General features: G+C 40.6%; 3 protein-coding genes across 3 annotated transcripts; 2 read left to right on the forward strand and 1 right to left on the reverse strand.

Moving 5' to 3' along the window:
• Positions 1 to 412: 412 nt before the first annotated feature.
• Positions 413 to 1,194, reverse strand: LOC111693417. The gene is made up of 3 exons (XM_023457987.1): positions 1,158 to 1,194; positions 523 to 1,097; positions 413 to 436 (listed from the first exon to the last, which is right to left on the reverse strand). The coding sequence occupies exons 1-3, from the start codon at positions 1,192 to 1,194 to the stop codon at positions 413 to 415; spliced, it is 636 nt and encodes a 211-aa protein (XP_023313755.1).
• An 8,508-nt stretch (positions 1,195 to 9,702) lies between these two features.
• On the forward strand, positions 9,703 to 11,078 carry LOC111693409. The gene is made up of 3 exons (XM_023457967.1): positions 9,703 to 9,965; positions 10,055 to 10,158; positions 10,236 to 11,078. Exons 1-3 carry the CDS (start codon positions 9,749 to 9,751, stop codon positions 10,335 to 10,337), a joined length of 423 nt encoding a protein of 140 aa, XP_023313735.1. The 5' UTR covers positions 9,703 to 9,748; the 3' UTR covers positions 10,338 to 11,078.
• Positions 10,426 to 11,644, forward strand: LOC111693392 (serine/threonine-protein kinase 24-like). Its single transcript, XM_023457929.1, has 4 exons — positions 10,426 to 10,528; positions 10,886 to 11,037; positions 11,114 to 11,438; positions 11,529 to 11,644. Exons 1-4 carry the CDS (start codon positions 10,426 to 10,428, stop codon positions 11,642 to 11,644), a joined length of 696 nt encoding a protein of 231 aa, XP_023313697.1.
• Positions 11,645 to 16,964: the final 5,320 nt, after the last annotated feature.

Consider the following 16,964-nt stretch of genomic DNA (forward strand, 5'->3'; position numbering starts at 1 on the left):
GACTTGAAAATTTGTATGCACACCTAGAATTGGATCATTTATCACTGGACAACTTAATCAAAACTCTACGAATACAAGCCGAGCTTGGCACGCAACGCACAAAGCACATGCACGCACTAATGCCAACAAGCGGCGCAAACGCAACGTCGGAATCAAAAAAAATTGAACAAAAAAATAATAAAACTGCACAGAACAAAGCTTACATAAAAAGTAAATGAATGGAAAAAAAAATTTTTAGGTAACGACACGGCGCTTTCTATTTCGCACGCCTTCAGCGACGTCCCTTGTCATCGCGATGCTTCTCCTTTCTCCCAATCCTTTTTTCAGCGGAGCCGTGCGGTGTGTTCCTTTAGCTGGAGGTCGTTGCGTCTTCGTCGCGGTCGTCCTCGCTTTTGCTGTCGAGCAGCTCCTGTCAATCTTCACGTTTTCCACCACTCTGCAAACAAAAAAGCAAAAAAAGTTACTAGTGCGTAAAGGGCAAGACTTGACTCGTGCCTGCGAGCAATGTCATCGTGTACTCACCACTGTGGTAAAGCGCGCCCGGGTCGAATATTGGCTCGAGCCCAAAGAGGCCGAGCGAGACGACGATGCCAACGGTATGCAGCGAGCCGCTCCTCCGGGGCTGGCCTTGCTGCTGCTAACGCCACGGGCCTCCTTGCCGATGGGCTGATACAGCACGACGACGGGCTGTCGGTCAAAGCAGTCGGACCAGCCCGTCCAACGCGACGCTTGCTGCTGCTGCTTCGCCAGACGCGTCGATGGTGGCGGCGGCGGCGGTGGTGGCGGTGTGTCCGCCCTCGACGACGTTGATGGCCGAGGCTCGTCGGCATCTTCGCGCAGTCCCGTTGGCCTCGGACGCTTGTTGCGCAGCCGGCACCACGGACCAGCCTGGTCGTTAGCCTGCTGCTCGCCACGCTGTCTGCGATAACGTACGGCTACGTCGCACTCCTCGTCGCCTTGGCCGTCGTTGACGTCGTCGTCGTCGTCGTTGCTGCGTTGATCGGGCCTCTTGCGCTTCCACCCACGCGCTAGTCCCCTCTTCGGCGGCTTTGGCTGGCTCCAATACACACCCCGGGAGAATATATTTTTCTTCATACCTGTTTTAGAAAAAATTGAATGAAATAATTTTAAGATTAAGGGATGATATGTAAACTTACCTTGTATTTTCATGCCGCCAAACCAGGATCCATCCATCTTTGTGGGTGGAAAACCCTTTGGGAAAAAAATTGATTTTTTAAATGTTATATGAAAATAACAAGCCTGTTGCGAATACATTTTTAATCTTACATACTTTCTCGTCAATGAAAACAGTTCTTCTTCACTCTTTTTCCGTTGCGTGAAGATAACGTTGGGCAAATTCCACCCCAAGTATTTGTGAAGCTGGTTGAGTTTGTTTCTCACTGCCGGTTTGAAGCAATAGATATCGACGTAGTCATTCATCGCTCTCCTTATAGTGCGTGAAGTATAATATCAAATCCTCCCTGGATTGGTTGCGGATATAAAAGGAAATTGAGTCGCCAGGAGGGTGGTATTGCCCATCTTGTCCATTGTAAGTTGCACCAGGGTCCCATTATTTGATCGGTTATCGACCAAAAATTTTCTCGGATTCTCACGTAATCTTCGTTTCCAATTAAAAATCATCGATCGAGTACAGCCCAGACGTACTACAATTGTTCAAGAACGTCGTCAACTCCATAAAAACGTGACGTGACACTCTCGTCTCATACTTTATAGATCGCAGACGTAATTTTGGAGAGCGATACAATAGTAGTGCGCTTATTCATATAATTCATTTATTAATTAATACTAAAATTAAATAACGATGGCAATGTTTAATATCGATATTCTTGATTTTATTTTTGTGTGGTTGAATGGACCGAGCTTAAGAGCCGCGCAAAGAGTGTGCACGTAAATATTAAATCATTATTATTAAAAAATATAAACCCATTAACATTTTTAACAATATATAGATTTTTTTGTGTGCCATATTTTCTCTTTAAACGATGTTGGAGTTGGTCGTTGATAAGGACAGGGATGATTAAAAGAATACACTTAAAGTTCACTTTGAACTGTGGCAAAACTTTATTATAACCCACTGTGCACACTGCACCTCTTCACACACAGAACAAAAAGAAACTTAAGGACGAAATGTCCGAACTCAATAAAAGAGAAATAAAGAGAAAATAAAATAAAACTTTAATGAGTAAAATCAGTGGATCTCTTGTCGAGCTCTGCTCAGCAGCAAGGGTCACTCACGAGTGAGGCTCGCTCGCACGTACGCGCATGGAAGGGGGAGAGAGACTCGTGCGAATTGCCTCGCGCGGTCGCCTCGTCCACTGCTGCCCCCTCACATACTCGCACATACGGCTCGCACACATATCGGCGACTTATGTGTCGACGACAAACGATCTAAATAATAATCGGTTTAAACGCGGATAATATTGCACGAAAATACGTACGTCATTTTTAAGTAGTATACTTTTGTCCTTTCAATTATATTAAATTTTAAGCACCTAAGAATTATTTTTTTATTTTACAGGGAGAGACATAAGAAATACTTTTCAACGAAATTTTCCTAAAAAATATCAAAAATTGGCAAGACTAGTATTACATTAATTTATAACTATATTAAAAACTTATGCTTCAAAGAGAATTAAATGTAATAATAAATTTTAATTTATTTTCCGTTAATTATATATACTTACAAATTTATGAATACTTGTAGGTCATAACATAAGCAAAATGCCGCGTTAGCTAAAATCAACGCGATTTGCTGAAGTTGACGCGATGTGAGGCATCTTGCGTATATATATTCAATGGTATCTTCAAAACGACCTGCAGGACGCTAAAATAATCACAGAGAACTCTATTTTTTTCAAATTACTCGTTGAAAGGAGTACTTTTTGACGATGCACTTTGTATTGAGATTACACAATAAATAAACTCCAGCTACACGTTGAAATGATACATTTTTTAAGGAAATTTATAAAAAGCCGATTTTCTTCGAACGCGCCAAATTTTTCCTTCTTTAAAAATCACCTCAGTGGACATTTTTCTTGTTAGTACTTAAAGAAAAGAAAGAGACCACTGGCGATGGTGTTGAACTCAAAAATCGACCTCGACCATGTAGTCGAAAATCGGGTAAAATGGGCAAAAAACAGCTAAAATCCCAGCTTTATACGCATTACGTGGTTCCGTATCTTAATTTTAGGCACTGTTGGTGGTTGAAACATGTTTATTAGCCTATTAGTTGATGAATCGCGAAGTTTAGAATTGCAAAACATTATTTTTCCATTTTTGGGGCGTGGTAGAGTGAAAAAAGGCGAATTTAAGAAAAAAACATCGAAAAAAATATTAGTCGCAGTTAAGGAGACAGAAAGAATCATTTGTACGCACCTGCCTTGAACGAGCTTTCATTTTATACATGAAATTAACAGAAAATCACTATCACAAATCGATTCTAGAAAAAAGCCTAAAAATGGTCCACTCTACTATCCACCCATTCATGATAGTGAAGTCCTTGTCGATCCAAATGTTAAAGTCGGAGCAAATCAGCACTCTACCATTGCCAGGTGAGCGGCAAACCACGAGAGGATTCTCGCTGTCGAGAACATCATGGCTAACCTATGAATGTAAACACAAAGCATGATGTAAAATAACAGCGCAAAAAATAAAAACGAGAATAAATCGACAATAGTTATTTTTGTAACAAATGCCCAAAAGGCGTTTTTGGGCACGAGTGTGCGGAAAAACACACTCGTGCCGGCTATGCCACATACGAGTGGGTGTTTTTTCCGCACACTGTCCGCAAAAAGCTGGGCACGCGTTGCATACAAAATTTTATACAATTGTATGCGAAAAATGCCTAACAACAAATATGACAATTGTAAAGTAAATTACAATTATGATATATAATTTGAAGTTACCTTTAAACATTTACGAGGCATGTCGGGAGCTTTGCGTGAAAGTAGTACGGAGTGGTCGCGATGACGGTCAAGGGGGGAGCGGGTGCAGGGGGCGAAGCCCCCGCTGGGGGGTTGGGGGGGGGGCAAGCCCCCCAATAAAAAAACCAAACTCAGGGAACACAAAAATCCCATGAAACAAAAAATAAATAATTGAAAAAAAACAAACTTGTGGAATACAAAAATCCCGTGCAACAAAAAATGAATACTTTGAAAAAAACAAACTTATCGAACAACAAAAACCTCATGCAACATAAAAACAGATTATTAAATCATTAAATTTATATTAATAGTAATTCTATTTAATAGAGCACTTTGATTGTTCATAGTAATTTTTATGAGTAAATTTATTTTATAGAACTTTTAATTTGATTGTTCATAGTAATTTAATTTATTCTATTTTAATTTATTCAGATATAGTTTTAATTATTTTCAAATATTAAAGTAAAGAAAGCCCTCAGTTTAAAATACATCCTTCAACTTTTAAATTTAAACTGTTATTATTGTTATCTATTGTTACACTTGCACTCGTTTTTGAGCTATTATCTTCACCTTATTTTAATACTTTAGGAAAAGTTGGCGTATTTTGATTATCATTGCTTTCATTAGTAGAATCTACAGCCTTAAGTATTCGCTTCATGGACTGCTTCTTATTGTACATCAAATTTTCCACATAGCCTTCAGCAACAGAATTGGATTTCCATCCCTCATGTCGTTTTAGAGTTAGAGTGTCACCTCCTTGATCAACAAGTAAAGTAGAAGATGTTCTACGGAAGGCGTGGCTGGTGAATTTTTTGGGATCTGGCAGCTTGAGGTATGTAGCAATGGCAAATGATACACCTGCAATATTATTGATCCCCATGGGTTAATTAATGCAAGTACCATCTCGATAAATTAGGAAAAAGTTTGGAATTTTTACTTTCTTTGGTCTCAATCAAGAGGTGCGGTAGCACCTAGCCGGCAATTCAATCTACTTTAAAACAATATCAGCTTTAGATCCATCCACAACGAACCATCTTGGTATATATGTTTTTGTGTCTGGAATGGTAACAGTCAATATTCGACCATCAACTTTGATGTGAGAGATTTCCATTTCGTACAATTCCTTACGCCTACAAGCTCCAGCCAGTCCTAAAATAAAAACAGCCTGTCAACATAAACAAACAGAGTGTGTCAGAAATGTAATATTATATAAATATATAAATACTATATAAATATAGTCATAAAGTTCAAATTTAAATCATATGTCACAAAAAAAGGATTTGAGTGTTGAACATCTGAATTAATGAAAACTACAAAATATTGTTAAATAACATGCACATGCTCTCTCTCGAAAATGTCAGCCTAGTTGGGAACATATCCAATATGTTGTTTTTTCAAGAATAGTTGTAGATTTGCATAAGATTTTATATAAATGTTGTGTTTGATGATAACCATTCTTCGCAACATTGAGTATATCGACCAAAGCGTACTTGATTTCATTCTCTTCGACAATTGAAAAAATAGGCCAAAAACATTTTCTCCGCGAAGGAAGAACTTTTTTTATCTTTTTGCCAGATTAAGAAATCTTCGTATCTTTTCTCATACTTCTCTCTTGACCTCTCCGGTAGAGAATCCGAGATGGTTGCGTTCGCCTCCTCCATGACGCTCTGAAGTACAATGTCTTCATATTCTTCGGCCGAATTAGACTCGTAGTCGGACATTTTTTATTTATTCACTGATTTATTTAAATGAAGAAAAAACGGAGTAAAAACACGAGCACGCTACTACGTACGATTCTTTGCAACAGGCTATTCAAAACAACCGTTTCGTCGTTGCAACAGGCTATTTCTAAACATAACCGTTACAAACGACGCTGGCGGTTGAGCTCGAGTGGTGACTAGAATGAAGTTGGCTGCTAACGCAAACTCGCGCATTTGAATTACCGGACGTTGGTCATTCAAATACGAATTATGTTGTAAGAATACTAAAATTTTCAATGAGGTTTACTTATTTTACAAAAAGAATGTCTACTTTTACATTATACTTTTATTTTTATCTTACCGCACACCCGTGCTCAAAAACGCTTTTTGCGCACGAAAAAGTATGCGCAAATAGGCGTTTTTCGCCATACCATTGCATAAAATTATTTACCTCAGGTCGGTTGCGTATTTCTCGGTCTTCGTGTTGACGTTCTGTGTCACGTCGCCTCCCCATTTCACGTTGACCTTCGGCGTCCTGTTGTCTCTTTATTTTTTTTCATTTATTTCGCGTTGGCTTTCTAAATCGCGTCGGCTCTTTACTTCGCATTCTCTTCTTGTGTCTTTCTTCACGTTGATTATTTTTCTAGCCTCTCCTCTACTCAACGTGTTTTTTCTTTATCTCGCTCTAGATCGCTCCGTATTTTATTTCTTTAATTTTTCTTTGATGAGCTCTGTGTTTGTATTCAAAGCTGAATTGCGTGCTGATTTTTTTGCCATAACCATATGATTGCCTTCAGAATTGTCGTCTGAAAATTACACATGATATATGATTTAATTCATGCATGCAATTATGGTGTTTTTTAATTATAATTCTATTCAATGGCTCATGAAAATTGTGAACTTATGACTTTGTTTCTTATGTTTTGCCATCTTTATATCGAACATAAGTACAGTGCCCTTTTTTTCACAACCGGAACTTAATAGCGCTTCCTTACGACACTTCTGGTGTGACAATTGAACCACAGAACTAATCCAAATATTGCGAGCAAAACTGGATGTTGCACTAGCAATAAAGTATAATTTTTTTACGAATGTAATGTAACAACATCCACGAGTTTCCAACGCTGGTACACGTCCAAGAGCTGATACACTTCCCGGAGAAAACCTTGTTCAAGAATAAGGTAAGGCGTTCTGTAAACGTACCTATTTCTTCAAGTGAAATGGAATTTCAATCCATGTTTGAGATTGATATTGCTAACGCTGTTGACGATGACAGTGAAAGTGAAATTGAAAGTGAAGAAACTGACTCAAATAAAGAGATACAAGAACTCATCGACAAAGCGCGATCCAATGTGATACCAGAAACATCGAAAAAGGTATATGAGAAACAATATACATTGTTTCGAGACTGGTGCAACAAAATGAAATTGGGCAATGAAGCAACAGAGGCCCATCTCTTGGCCTATTTTCAAAAACTTTCTGAGGATAAGAAGTCAACCACATTATGGGCTACTTACACCAAAATAAGAGCTATGGTGACATGGAAAGAATATGAAGACATCAGTAAATATATGGAACTTCAAAGTTTTTTGAAAAGCAAGGGAAAGAGAAATGTGCCCAAAATACAATGGTGTTCACCATGAATGAAATCTCTAGATTCTTAAATACGGCCTATGATGAGAAGTTTTTGCGGTATAAGGTTTGTATAAAATTTTCATTAAATTCTCATACATTTTATTATATAAATTCGTTTGACTTAACGTATTAAATGCTACAGGTTGTATTAGTGATAGGGATTCATGGGTGCTTTCGTACATTAGAATTGTTTAATATCAAAGAAGTAGATATAAAAGAAGAAGGTATGTTATACCACATCCAAATCCCCAACACCAAAACTTATGTGCTCAAGTCATTCATCACTAGCCCAGAAGTTCACCCAATTATTTCTAAATATATTAAAGTACGTCCAAAAGGAATGGAAAAATTTTTCGTCCAATACAGGAATCAATCATGTACTTGTCAACTTATAAATTTATTACACTATATTTTTGAAAACTCAAAATAAAAGCTTGAACAAAAAATATTTCCATTCTTTTTGGACGTAGTTAACACAATTATTTTATGTTACAGAACGTTGGCAAAGGAAAATTGTCGGATATTCCCAAAGAGATAGCTTCATTTCTTCAACATGAGCAACCACATAGGTACACTGCGTATGCCCTGCGTAGAACATCTGCTACAATTGCTGCTGATCTGGGAGCTTATCTACTTACCATCAAAACGCTTGGATCATGGAAAAGTTCAACTGTAGCGGTAAGCTATAAGAATGAATAACGGTTAAACAAAACCTCAACAAGCAAACTTATTGCCTCTGCTTTAAATATGAAAAAACCAGAAACAATAACTAAGTGGGGCTTCGCTGAATGGATATGACAGTTGTGGCTCCGCTCGTACATACAAGCAACGCGCGAAACCCCAAAGGTCGCGCTCAGTAAACATAAGTCCCCTACTCAACTATGCAACACGGCACGCGACGAAACACGTGATCGTACAAGAACGAATCAGCACCGACCGCAACGACCACACAACTCTAAAAGCAAAAGAAAGTAGTGCAAGATGGCCAGACAACAGCCAGAAATAATCAACCTCGCGGGCGATGACGAGGAGGTCATCTTCGTTCAAGAGGAGATCGATATCGCCAGCAGCGGCGGTAGCGAAGACGACGCAGAAGAGAAACTCTGTAACGAATATATTATTCGTTAGACTCTCTCTCAGCAATTGTTATTAAGTATAATAAAGATAAATATTATATGATGTTATTTTAGCACGACGGATCGTCGATCGACGAGTCGCGGTGCCGTTGGTGTGCGATGGGAGAGGGGAGAGAGATTTTTGAGGCTCGCGCCGATGATTGAAGGGCCGCGAGCCGAGACTGTTACGAGCTGTGATACCGCGTACCATGTTAATAGGCATACGCTGGCCTGATTAATTAATTGTAAATTCGCGATTGCAAATTGAAGTACAAGTCGAGACACGGTTTTTTGTGCAAGTGCCTTACGATACGAGGGTGCCAAGCGAGCCATCCCGAGAGGCCGACTGCCACTTGTAAGTACCTGTTCGACTTAAAAAGTAATCTCTCTCTCTTCGCGCACTCAGTGGAGCGGCGGCTCGCCGAGATCCTAGTCGTGCACGCGTATTATATCTTTGGCATGAGCCAACTTGATCTATTGCTTCATCTATTCGCACAGGCCATTGCCTGATTTCATTTTAATTATTTTGTGTGTCCTTAGCTGTAATATTAAATAAATCGGTTTGTAATAAAATGAACAAGCACGACTAGTCCCTCAGCTGAACCTAATCTGCTCCTACGTCCCACGGATCCAAAGGATCAACATCCCGTTATAACTCATAGAGGTGGTGGACGTCGAGAGTGAAATGGAAGTCGACGACGACGAGGACTCTAGTGCGGCCATCCGGCCAAGGGTCGTGCGTCGATTCACCCCGCCCGGCACTCCGATGCCGAGATCTCCCTCACCATCTCAAGCCAGCGAAGACGAAACGGATGAACCAGTGGCGCGTCCAGGGCCGTACCTAAGATACCTGAACAGCCCCAACTGATACGACAGGGCAGTGTCACCGTCATACCACAAAGCCATGGAGACGGACGGTGAGGCGGAGGCAAAAGGAGACGCCGAATACAATGACGAAGGAGAGTCCGACGACGAAAGAGAAGCCGACGACGAAGAAGAAGCCATCGCTGTCGCCGAGCCCGACAAGGAGGAAGGAACAGCCGCCGGTCTCGAAGAAGACGCGGGCGACGACGAAGAATGGGTCAAAGAAGCCGTAGATCACCAGGCCATCAACTTCCTACGCGCCTTCCCGCTGCCCCCGCAAGAAGGCTAGGAGCCGGCGGGAACATACGACGTACAGAAGCCTGTAGGTACCACGCGTCTCCGCACACTGCGGGCGAGCGCCGCAATCGCTCGCGGCGCCCGCCCGCAGTGTGCGTGCGAATTCTCAATCATTGTTTTTTTCATTTCGGTTATGTACAGAGCCAGTTTTTGCGTTATAATAGAATTAGAAAACGTTATTTGAAAAGCTACAATGACGAAAAGAGAAATTGAGGTGAAGCAGGGAAATAATTCCCAATACTTCGAAGTTGATGATGACACAATATCGTTATCATCATTAAAAATTTACTACCCTGAGATATCTAGATTAACCTATATAAAAAATGGAAAGTTTTTTTGCGCATTGGTGGAAGGAAATAACCTTAAATGTGCTCCTGGTGTTGATACGTACCACGTATTTGCGAAAAAAGGTAAACAGAGATTGTTAACTCATAGCGCTGTGAATGTCAATCAAGTGTTAAGTGTTAAGTGTGTCAAGTAATTTGTTTTATTACAATAGGCTCGGCAAGTTCACCTGCAACTCTCTCACAAGTGCAGAAAGAGAAATTTCAATCTTTGATGAATATTATCGTTAATAAAGCAGAACAAGATAAACCAAAAGATGTGAGGTTTTTGTTAAACGTATATATGCATTGATCTGGTAAATATTTTGATTGATAAAATGTTATTAATGTTGATAGGTTGAAAAACGTAAAAAAATCAATGAAAAAAAAAACTCCGACTCCAGCTCTGTCTCAGAAGTCTTCAGTAAAAGTGCAAGTTATATGGCATCACAGAGATGATGAGAAACAAAAGTGGTATAAAGGGCCTGGGGAAACGAAGGAAATTGAGCTCTTCAAAAACGTTGATTATTCAGTATTGGAAGTTAAGATGATGTGCATTGCAGCTTATAAAAACATATTAAATGCAAACTATTTTGAAAAAGGCACTGTGGACATTGGACGAAAAAATTTCGATGTGATTCAAGATTTTGGTACTGGAGGATTCTGGAGCTTCTGGAAATCAGCCTGCTCTAAAGCTCATAGAGCTGTTACTCTTTATATGTACACATATTTATCAGAGAGAAGCGCACAAAGTGATTCGAAGGAAAACGAAGCAATTTCCTTAAATATTTTGCCCTCTTGCAAATCTCGTTATAATAAACCAATAGCAGAAGAAAAAAAAGAGACTGTTGTGAAATCCCAAGTTACAGATGAGCACGATTTTGTACAGCCAAAACCAGTAACATCTTTTTCAACGCCAAAAAAAAATGAGATTCAGCTCCCCCAATGATTTAGTTCAATCAGAGACTCCTATGCAATCGTTTATTACAAATGATCATTCTGCAAAGTTAAAAACCGTATTGTATCCTTCATCGCTAAAAAAAAAGGATTCAGTTCAATTAGTGATATAAATAAAGTGAAATTGGACATTGCTACCCAAATTCCTGTGACAGATCTAGTATTCTCAAATACAGTACTTGGTAAAGGAGCATTTGGAGAAGTTAGAAAAGGAGTTTGGTGTTATAACTAAGTGGCAATAAAAACTATGATGTATGAAACTATATGTGAAATCAAAGCTACCCTTGAATGATATAGACCGTATCAATATCACCTATCAGATGCTCCTTGGCATAACTTTTCTGCACGAATTCCGAAAAAAAGTTTTGCATAGGGACATTGAACCAGCAAATATAATGATCACAAAGAAAAAAATTGTCAAGATATGTGACTTAGGAGTTTCCACAATAAATCAATTAGACACTCAACTTTTGACCACACATGGTCGTAAATCCTTCGTTGGCACACCCATGTACATGGCTCCAGAAGTCTACCTACGTCAACAAGAAGTAACAGAGTATGGTGACATATGGTCATTGGCCTGTACACTGGTGGAAATGTTCAGTAACAAACATGTGTGGCCAGTAAACGTTTTCACAACTTTAGACTCTATTTTTAAAAAATAATTAATACCCAATTGCACTGATATTCCAGTTGTATTGAAAAGAGAAATAGAGAAATGTTTCAACTATAACCCTGTTATGTGGCCAAAAGCTAAAGAAATTCTGATGGTTTTGAAAAATAGTGGCATTGAAGTAGAAATTTATTAGTTGCGTTGTTTACATAGTTCATAAGTTTTATCAGATCAATGTGTTCAAATCAGTGAGAATTTATTTTGTGGTAATATGTCAGCAGCAATGTTTAATCAATCTGCTACCATGTCAATCTCATATAGTTCTATTATATTAATGTTATAATAAATCAAAGCCACACATTTGTGTTGAATGTATAGATATTTGTTGCCCTGTTAACTATTTTTCATGAGGTTTAAAAATTTTGCATGGTTTTGTGTTACTTTGTACGACAATAAATAGTCTATGTGAGTGCCAAGAAATGCTCACAATTATATAAAGGACTCTAATTTATCAAATTTTATACATTCAGCACAGGTGTGTCCCTTTGATAAAACGCCAAAGAAGTTAATTGATCAACATAAAAGTAGAAAACAATTTGGCGTATAAACTTTGATCCAAAGAAATCAGCATTTAAATTGAAAATTTTGAATATTTTTATAATATTAATTGTATAAGGTGCGCGTTCTAGCACATGAAAGCAAAGAACTTTTACTATGTATATTGTTTGATGAAAAAAAAAAAATTGTTAATATATTTGAATTTTTTGTATACTTTTGTATTCCATTTATAATAACATTTTTACAAAAATATACAGCACTAAGGATCTTGGAATCTCTGAATTTTCACAATTAGTTCTTTATAATTTACATAGGCTTTCTCTATGCTATTCGGCATCTTCAGTTCAGGTTCCACAATGTCAATGAGAGTTTTGAATTCATCACTATACAATTTGATTCTTCTGCACACTCATACATGAACTCGTTGATTAATTTCTCATCAGGTACTTTCTCAAAAGTACGACCCCCATATTTTTCAGGCCAGTTGTACACTACATTAGGTATACCACAAGGTGACTTTTGATTGTTCTGCTGCCTCACACGATGCTCATTCCACTCCTTCATGGCCCTTTTTATATTTTTTTGAATCAGATGTCCGAAGCAGAAACGAAGGCACTCTATGTGTATATTATTTGAACCATCGAATTCAGCTCTTTTCTGCATTTTTTTAAATAATTGTATGTAGAATTCGGTCATATGGTTGCGAAGTTGCTTCCAATATTTTTCGATCCGCTCATTAGCAGTACTCTTTCCCTTTAGAAAGCTGTTATACCCTGCTCTGCTATCTGTGTCGTGAATGCGTAGAGCAATTTGAATTACTTCAATCAATGTATTTTCTGAACCTTTATCACTTCTCATGACACTAGGTACACAGTTATGATTGAGCACCGATTGAAGATAGTAATAAGCTATTACTTCCGGTTTATTATTGGTTGTTGCCACTTCTAGCCAAATTACTTTTCTTGAGTAGCCATCTACGCATCCACTGATAGCAAAACCAAACTTTTTTAACTTATCATGGCCATCGACGTGCCATAAATGATTGGGCCCAGCGACACAATATTGTCTTCGTTTCAGGCGATATTTTGAGCGAGCTTCAATGCCGTTAGGATCTATTATTCTTAATAATGTTAGAACCATATCCCTTTTAACAAAAAATTTGTGTTCGGTTCTTAAACGTTGCCATACAGACCTATAGCCTAAATTAAAACCAGACGATGCTTGAATCTCCAGCATAGCTTTCACAATTAATTCAACTGGAGTCTCCACAATATTTTTGCGTTTCACACCCAGAGCTTTAAAAAAACTTTTCAATTTACGTTCTGAATATTGAATTCCATGATTTTTTGCGAGTAAACGAGATATTTCCTTGTAGGTGTATAAACATCTAAAGTAACTCATAATTATGTTTTCTAGATCATCACAGGATTCATTATCTACGAATGACACTCTGTATTTGCTGACATGGCATTTCAACTCCAACTGATTATTCACTACACGTACCGTTCTTACATTTTCATCGTCGTTATATTGAAGTTGATGAGCACCAGGAAAATAGCATTTCAAATTATCAACACATAAAACATCGTCTGCAACTTCGAAATAATATGAAGTTTCGTTGTTTTCTATTTCTATTATTCTGTTAGACATTTTCATTTTTATTCAATTGACTCTACAAGCAGAAGAAAAATGATTGAGAATTCGCACGCACACTGCGGCGCCCGCCCGCAGTGTGCGGAGACGCGTGGTACCTACAGGCTTCTGTAACGACGACCTCATGTCTGAGGAGAGTAGAGACGCCTACGAGCGGACCCTCATGGGACATCTAATGTGCACAGGGCTCTTGCGGAGGTGTGAGCAAGTCGTGGTCCGATATTTCCGGTACGACGACGGCAGCTGGGTGTCATCGTGCTGCAGACGGTCGACACGCGGCCACGGGGCCCAGGAGGTCACCCTCCATCTGGTAGGGCTAACGGAGGCCTTGGACGACCATTTTACCAACTGCATTTACTGTGACCGAACCGTTGGGCGCAGCAGACGACCAGCGGTAAAATGCGAACTCTGCGCGCTGGTCGCACAGCTCTTTCGAGGCGACGAAAATCCCTCATGTCGAAGTAACGAGGTTAAGCGACGCACGGCTCCCTCAAGGCGACAAAAAGCCTCACATCGAGCGACGCACCGCTCATCGGAATGGTGAAGTTGAGCGACGCAACAATGTATTTTACGCAACAATGTATTTCACGCAAAATATGTATTTTATTATTTTTTTAAGGTCATTTAGGAGGCGGTACAATGAATAAAAAATCCCTTACTTGAACTTCATTTTAGGTTAAATTGGGGTTTTATTTGCATCTGTAACGCCCTTAAAATTACCTTGAAAAAAAAATACAAAACATACATTTTGACGTGAAATTTTGTGCTCTTTTCAAATCTGCAATAAAAAATGGGGGTCACATTTGAAAAATCGATTTTTGTTTTATTTTGTTTTTTTTTTTGTTTTTTTGTTGTCTTCTTTTAGAAGAAAAATCGGAATTGCGGCTTGAAATAGACGCAACAGCGTCGACAACAACGGAGAGCAGAGGAGGTCGTATGCGGCGGTCGTCGCTGGTGGTAGAGGAGAGAGGACCCCATCGGTGTCCTTGACGGCGAGTGGTGAGGGCGTGGCGGCGCCGAGCTCTGTACAAGTTTACGCCAGCGAGGAGGCAAGGGCCAGCCGCAATGCGGAGGCGACGTGGAGTTATCTCCCCAGGGAAGAGCTTGGCGCCTCAGCGTTGTCACGATGCGAGCCGGAGGGGATGCTGGTGGTGGAGGTCTCCGGCGAATCGTTTCCGGTTTCTCGGGATGTCCCAGTGGAGAAGGGGGAGATCTCGGAGGATTGGGAGGCGAGCGCCGACTTGGGAGGCTTCTATTACCGCCGACCGGTGTGACAGCGAACAGACGCCGAGAAGAGGCGCGCTCGCAAGCAACGGTGCCGTCGCAACGGGCCGTGACAGCGCCAGCGCACGCCATCGCCGGGAGAGGGACGTCACCCGAACCCCGACAACAACATCGTCACGGAGGAGGAGCCGTGCGAGATGTTGGAGGCGCTGATAACTGCGCGGAACCAGGTGGAGAAGTGGGACGGAGAAATTGCCACAGAGGTCTTTGCGGGTTAGCGGCAGGAAGAGGAGCTGTTGCTAGCAGACCCTCCGGCGGCTATGCTCTGTCAACCTCGCGAGGGGAAGGCGGAGGTTAGCGTTGAGCCGCCAAAGGTGCCTTTTGTGTGGCGTGGGGCGGCGACGCTGCCACCGGAGCCTGTCAGCATGATCAGTTACTTGATGGGCCCTCATGGATTAATGTTTCAACCAATGCAACAAAAACTGCAGGCCCGTCCGAGGTGAGAATTTCGGTGGCCTGAAGCCGGTGCCATTCGTGTCGGGGCTGGATCCGCCGAGGGGCGCCTGTTTTAACTGCCATGGGGCAGGACATGGCCGGAAGTATTTCTGAAGACGCCCAATGCGGGTGTTTTGCACGAACTGTGGACGAGGGGGTGTAAAGCTCCACTCGTGCTCGCGTTGCGGCAAGGCGTGGAGGAAAAGCCAGCGGAACTGGCACACCAAGAAGAAAGGACAGAAGGCACGACTGCATAGCGTGATTGGCAAGGTCAATCGTCGCTGAACGGCAGAGAGAGAGGCCGTAGGTTTAAGTTTTTTTTATTTTATTTCATTTTTTTTATATCATATTCATTAGCATTTCATCGGATGAGTGAATGAGTGTGAGTGAATGAGAATTATTTGATTTTAATGGTCGACGGCTGAGCTCGTGATGGTGCGTCGAGCTGTTGAGAGGTTAAACGTGTTCGTACAGGTACGAACAGTTTAGAAGGGCGGGGGGGGGGGGGNGGGGGGGGGGGGGCTTTGTGATGTGTTACGTGCTAATTAATCATGAGATTAATTGTACGTAAACCTTTTTTTTTATAATATATGTATATTATATGTTATGTTGCTATCGGGCGCGAACCCTTCTATACAGAAGAGGCTTGTCGCCACGACTCGCAAGAGTGTGGGGAGAGGAATAGGAGAATAGATATTAGTCAGGGTGTGGGGTGTAAAGATATGTATGTCTATAATTAAATGTTAGTTAGCTGGAATTAAATAACTTACGTTGTTTTCTTGCAACCACTCGGAATTTACTTTACTTTAATTTATTCAATACTTTACTTTAATATTGGAAATATAATATTCAAAACTTTATTCAATATTTTAAATACACTATTCAAGGCTTTACTCTATACGTTAAAGATAACTTTATTTTTATAAAGTGCAGTTTATAATGTGCAAAGGTGCGGAGCCAATACAAAGGTGTAGGTGGTTGCTGAGGAGCGGCCACACATCGACTGATTAATTCGTCGATGTTCTAGTTGCTCCTCAGGTGCATTTAGAGGTGGGAAGTCCTTTGTCAGCATCAATCGGTCATTGACAAATGGACATTCCGACTCAGGTGATGCTTCGGTCGACAGTTTTGTCATGCCTGTGCTTGTCGAAACCGTCGACTCGGGCCTGAGCCAGCATCTACCTAGTTCAATAGCCTTATGATGTCGACATATCTGTATGGCAAGCATTCGAGGTTGAACGTCCTCGAACATCTGGCATACAACATGATGCAATAAGTGCATCAGATGCTCGGCTGTCCGGCGAGCCCCTGTTTGATTGTCGTCGTTGGCCTAATGATAATTTAAATGTAAGAAAGTATTTGATTGTTGTGTCTCTATTTTCATGTGAGCGCGACGATCGAAGGAGAAAAGGCCGTTGACTGCTGGTCAACGTATCAAACGTGTTGGATAAATATGTGAAGTCAGTTGCCTACGAATCGGCAAGATCGCAGGATCGTGCACTGTACGCTGTTATATTGATTTTGTGTAAGTCGTTTGTTTGGTACGGTGTGTGAGTGTACGCGGCATCCAGGGTGACTCTGGATGT

Source organism: Trichogramma pretiosum, unplaced genomic scaffold, assembly GCF_000599845.2.
Source record: "Trichogramma pretiosum strain Unisexual culture from Peru unplaced genomic scaffold, Tpre_2.0 scaffold35, whole genome shotgun sequence".
Taxonomy (NCBI): domain Eukaryota; kingdom Metazoa; phylum Arthropoda; class Insecta; order Hymenoptera; family Trichogrammatidae; genus Trichogramma; species Trichogramma pretiosum.